Here is a 5051-nt window from a genome sequence, read left to right as displayed (position 1 = left end):
GGCGAAGCCGACACATACAACAGTCAACTGCTGGTTCTGCAACCAAGACACGCTGGTGCCCTACGGGAACCGCAATTGCTGGGACTGCCCCCACTGCGAGCAGTACAACGGCTTCCAGGAGGTGCGTCCAGGCACGCAGGCGGGACTGGTCTCCTGAGACGGCACCTGGAGGCCACCCTGCTCCCTGCCAGGCCCTGAGCAGGGGCCTTGCACACTTTCACAGAACTCTCATCTCCACGCCTTTTGAGGAGGAGGAACCAGGCTCAGGAAGCCGTGGCGACTCATCCTAAGTCATACTGCTAAAGTGGGCAGATACAGGGTTTAAAGCCAGATCGTCCTGGCTCTGCAGACCGCTAGACCAGGAGTCAGCAAACGTGCTCTGTGTTCCAGCCACACTTACCTGGGAAAGCAGGCAGCCAGCCCACAGCCATGGCTGCCCGCCTCGGTGCTAGATCCTGGTTGGCCGGCTAAGGTCCGAGAGCTGGGGGAGTCTGAGGGATGCAACCAGATAGAAGTGTGTGGGCAGGAGGCGGGCTACAGGCCCTGCCCTGCGCTCAGGCTGGGTGGCTTCACTCTCAGCACCCAGGCCTTCGGGGTTCCAGGTGAAGTTCTTCAGAAGAAAGGCTACCGTGTCACACGTGAAGAAGGAAAGAATTAGGAGTGTTAAGATCCACCACCACCTCCTGGGGGCAGCTCTGCACGGGGCTGTCACCAGACCCGAGCCAGTGGGGAGGCCTGCCTCTTGGGACAGGGCTCCTGCTGACCACAATCCCACTTCCTCCCCCAGAACGGCGACTACAACAAGCCCATCCCTGCCCAATACATGGAGCACCTGAACCACGTGGTGAGCAGCGTGCCCAGCCTCCGCGACCCCACACAGCCACAGCAGTGGGTGAGCAGCCAGGTCCTGCTGTGCAAGAGGTGCAGCCACCACCAGACCACCAAGATCAAGCAGCTGGCCGCCTTCACCCCGCGCGAGGAGGTGAGGCCCTGAGGGAGGGACCGCCTGGGCCACCAGCCTTTGCCCCATAAGACAGCAGCTTCTCTGTTCTGGGTGCCAGAGGGCCCTTCCTCACCCCGACCCCACACTGGCCCCACATTCCGTGGTGTGCTATTTCTTTCATCTCAGGTGGAGCCACGCTGCTCTGTCGCGTCACTGCTCACATTCTCTGGGTGTAGTCTGGGTTCCACGTACGGTGGGAACACCATGGAAACCTAGTGCCTGCTGGTCTAGAGGGGCTTGTCTCTGGGCAGGGGGCACAGAGTGCTTGGGCTCTGGACAGGACCCATCCGTCCTGTCCCCATCTCTCTGTGTCAGTCTTGCCTGGGAGCAGCTGGGTAGTCTGTTCTGAGAGTTAGTGGAGAAAGTTCCTACCTTCTGTCTCCGTGCTACTGAGAGGCTCGATATTAGAGCTGGACTGAGCTGGGAGGATGCCTCCCTCGGGCTCATAGAATCTAGGAGCCTTGTTACATGGCTCCTCCTGCCTGCCCACCCCACCCCCAGACCTTTCCCAGGCTGAGGGTCCAGTGACTTCCAGAGACAGACCTGTCAGCTTTCCCAGCATCCAGCCTGGGAAAAAGAGAGGAGAATAGGAGTGGAGGGCCCAGGCAGGGACAGATGGGGACTCTGCAGGAAGGGGAAGCAGGTGTGACTTGGCACCCAGGCTGCTTTTCTGGTATGCTTGGTCCCGGCAAGAGTTCACACTAATAACCCTCCCAGCCTCTCCAGACCAAAATGCGTGGTTCTCTGGGAAACAGGGAGGGAGGGGTACATTGCTGCAGTGAGAGTAGGGACAGCGTTTTTTTCTCCTGGGCTATTCTAGAAGCATAGAACCCTTCAGCTCCCACTAAGGCTCAGGGCTAGCTGGAGGGGAAGGGCAGATCCTGTTTCTGGGTTACCCATCTGCCTGAGTCCAGGCGGTATCAGTCAGGAGCCAACACTCACCCAACTTCCCAAAGTTGGGGATTCAAGGGACAGGCACCCAGCCTCCAAGTGCCTCTCTGGATAAGCAAAACTCGACAGTGTCTCTGCCCCCTGCCTGCATGGCCCATACCATCACATATGCGACCATTTGTCCTGCTGGACAGAGTGGGGAGCAAGGTCAGGGTAGGGATGACTTGTCCACGGTCCATCCTTTGTAAGTGGCAGGGCCGGGACCTGAACTCAGATTCCCTGCAGACTTGGAGCCTCTGTCCCCCACCCCGCAGGGCAAGTACGACGAGGAGATCGAGGTGTACCGGCACCACCTGGAGCAGATGTACAAGCTGTGCCGGCCATGCCAGGCAGCCGTCGAGTACTACATCAAGCACCAGAACCGCCAGCTCCGCGCTCTGCTGCTCAGCCACCAGTTCAAACGCCGGGAGGCTGACCAGACCTATGGGCAGGTCCGAGGCGGGCATCTGTGGGGCGTTTAGGCAGCGAGGGATTCTCCCAGAGGGCTGGGGTGCAGAGGGCAGCTCTCCCTGGGGAAACAGTCAGCCCTCAGGCCTGTGATGTCCTCGGCTAGGACAGGTGTTGCCAAGGACCGTGATGTGTTCGTTACACACCTGACATGGGCGTCTGGGCTGCCCTGCTGGGTCTGCTGGGTCTGAGCTCTTTCCCGATGTATATCCCTTCACCCTAGCATGCCAGGCACCATGGCCCCCATTTACAGCTTGGGAACCAAACCCTGGGAGGCTAAGAAACTCGTGAGTGCTTGTGCCTGGTGTGCACTGGCTCTGGGATTTGAACCCAGGACCGTCAGGCCAAAACTAGTTTTTATCACGGTACTCAATTAGCGGACTATTCCGGTTGTTTATACTAATCAGGTGCCTTAAGGAGTAAACTTAAAAGTAACACTGTCCTCTTCCCAGAAACTACTACCCATCCCTCAGTTCCCCAGGTATGTTCTGGGTCCAGTGGGTGTGTGCTCCCAGTCTGCGGCTGGGCCCCTGACCGCACGGCCATGGCACCTATGTGGTGGCTGCACCTCAGGACAGCAGGCGGACCTTTGGTTCTTGTCCTCAAGAACCTTGTTAGTCAGGTTCCTAGACTAATGTTACTGTGCTTGTTGAGTTTCACCTTGGCCAGAGTTCTCTATCAGTTCCAGTTAAATCCCAACAGGAATGTTTGGTGAGCACTTGACAAAATGATTGAAAATTTTCTCAAAGACCTATAAAAGGAGAGCAGAGACCAGAACCACACCCCGCACAGAACTTGTGGTGTCCTGGAAGGCCCTGCAGCAAGAGTCAGGCACAGCCTTCAACACAGTATAGTGCGTGGGGTGCAGGCTCCGGAGGAGGCCCCTCTGGTCGTCAGAACCTGGTCGGACCCCACAGTAGTGGGCGCAGGGATGACTCTGGGGGACTCCCATCTTGCTGACCTGTCTGCCACCTTTCCTCCCTCAGAGCTTCTGCTCCTCCGCGGTGAAGTCCCCAGTCCAGGTCATTCTGCTCCGCGCCCTCGCCTTCTTGACCTGTGCCTTCCTGCTAACCACTGCACTGTATGGCACCAGTGACCCCTTTGCCCCAGAAGCCACCCTGCCCCCAGCCCTGCCACCTGGTGGCAATGGCTCAGAAGCACCCGACAATGGCACTGGCCCTGGGGCTGAGGGCTGGAGGCAGCTGCTGGGCTTGCTGCCCAACCACGCGGTGGAGAAGCTGCATGAGGCCTGGGCTTTCGGGCAGAGCCACCAGACAGGCGTCGTGGCTCTGGGCCTGCTCACCTGCCTGCTGGCCATGCTGCTGGCTGGGCGCATCAGGTAAGTGCACACAGCCTCAGGCTGGACTCCACAGTGTCCTCTGGGGGATGGGAGCCTCCTGGGCCGGGTGGGGCAGCAGATGACTTGCCTTAGTGGTGGCAGCAGCACCCAGCACCAGTACGCCACTGACCCACCCGCTGTAGTTGGGGCCCAGGGCCTTGCTACTCCACCTCAGCCTTCTGTCTAAAGGCTGCCTCATGGGTTGTGGGGCTCAAGTGGGGGCCCTTGGGCCCTTGCTCTCCTTCCCTGAGCAGTAGCAGGCCCTGCACAAATGCTATGCCTTTGTCATCACTCCACTCAGTCACTCTAGGCTTTTCCTAGCCCCATCTCATGCTGGAACATGGAGGCTTGTAGAAACATGAGCTGCTCCGAGCCTGGCAACATATAGTATTAGAAGAGGAATCGGGGCCACACTCCCCTGGTTCTGGGTTCTGCCCTTGAGCAGGGCCGGGAGTGGATGACAGGTAGGAAGCAGAAGGGTCGGGGCCCCCATGGGTACTCACTCCACCCCTGCTCTCCCCTGTAGGCTCCGGAGGATTGATGCCTTCTCTACCTGCCTGTGGGCCCTGCTGCTGGGGCTGCACCTGGCCGAGCAGTACCTACAGGCCGCCTCGCCCAGCTGGCTAGACACGCTCAAGTTCAGCACCACGTCCCTGTGCTGCCTGGTGGGCTTCACAGCAGCCGTGGCCACAAGGAAGGCAACGGGCCCACGGAGGTTACGGCCCCGAAGGTCAGAGAAGCAGCAGTGACTGCGGGGGGAGGACGGACAGACAGACGGACAGGCCCAGGGCTGTGCAGGGCCTGGAGCAGGGCGCCTCTGTCTTCTTACCTGACTCACTCCCACCCACCCCACCCAAGAGCCCCAAGAGCCCCAGGTGTGACCTAGTCCCTCCACTGCCCTAAGGAGCCATCCCACCCCCACTTTCCTGTACGGCACCTCCAAGCCGTCCCCTGACCTAAGGAACTCCTTAAATGTGTGCACTGTAGCTGCTCACCACTGCTGCCATTTCTCTGGCCAAAGACCTTTTCTTTTACTGCCCTGGTGACCAGAACATGGGCAGCCCCACACAGCCTGCATCTTACCATGACTTCTGCTCACAGCTCCAGGCACCCCCTCCCCAGCCACGACCCTTTCCTGGCGCTGGCACTTTCGGGTGAGAGTGCAGTCCTGTTCTCTGCCTCTCCTATAGCCTGTCCTCCCTGAGGCCCCGACACAGGGGCAGTGACAGTGGCTACAGGGCAGGCCCTTTGTGCATGGCCTGGCTGCCCAGCAGAGATGGCCAGGGTCAAGCAAAGTCCCTGCCTGATTCC

At 59.6% G+C, this 5051-nt stretch overlaps 1 protein-coding gene across 1 annotated transcript in view; it reads left to right on the top strand.

Moving 5' to 3' along the window:
• The window catches only part of TMEM201 (transmembrane protein 201), a gene marked incomplete at its 5' end in the record, with an annotated part of 18802 nt that continues 13751 nt past the window's right edge, over nucleotides 1-5051 (top strand). Inside the window, 5 exon segments of the mRNA XM_014586585.2 lie at nucleotides 1-121; nucleotides 788-982; nucleotides 2209-2385; nucleotides 3388-3740; nucleotides 4267-4470. Coding sequence (XP_014442071.1) covers nucleotides 1-121; nucleotides 788-982; nucleotides 2209-2385; nucleotides 3388-3740; nucleotides 4267-4470 — 1050 coding nt within the window.

Source organism: Tupaia chinensis, unplaced genomic scaffold, assembly GCF_000334495.1.
Source record: "Tupaia chinensis unplaced genomic scaffold, TupChi_1.0 Scaffold000146_1, whole genome shotgun sequence".
Classification (NCBI taxonomy): Eukaryota; Metazoa; Chordata; class Mammalia; order Scandentia; family Tupaiidae; genus Tupaia; species Tupaia belangeri.
The sequence above is the reverse complement of the archived record's forward strand: the minus strand, read 5'-3'. Positions and strand labels throughout refer to the sequence as shown.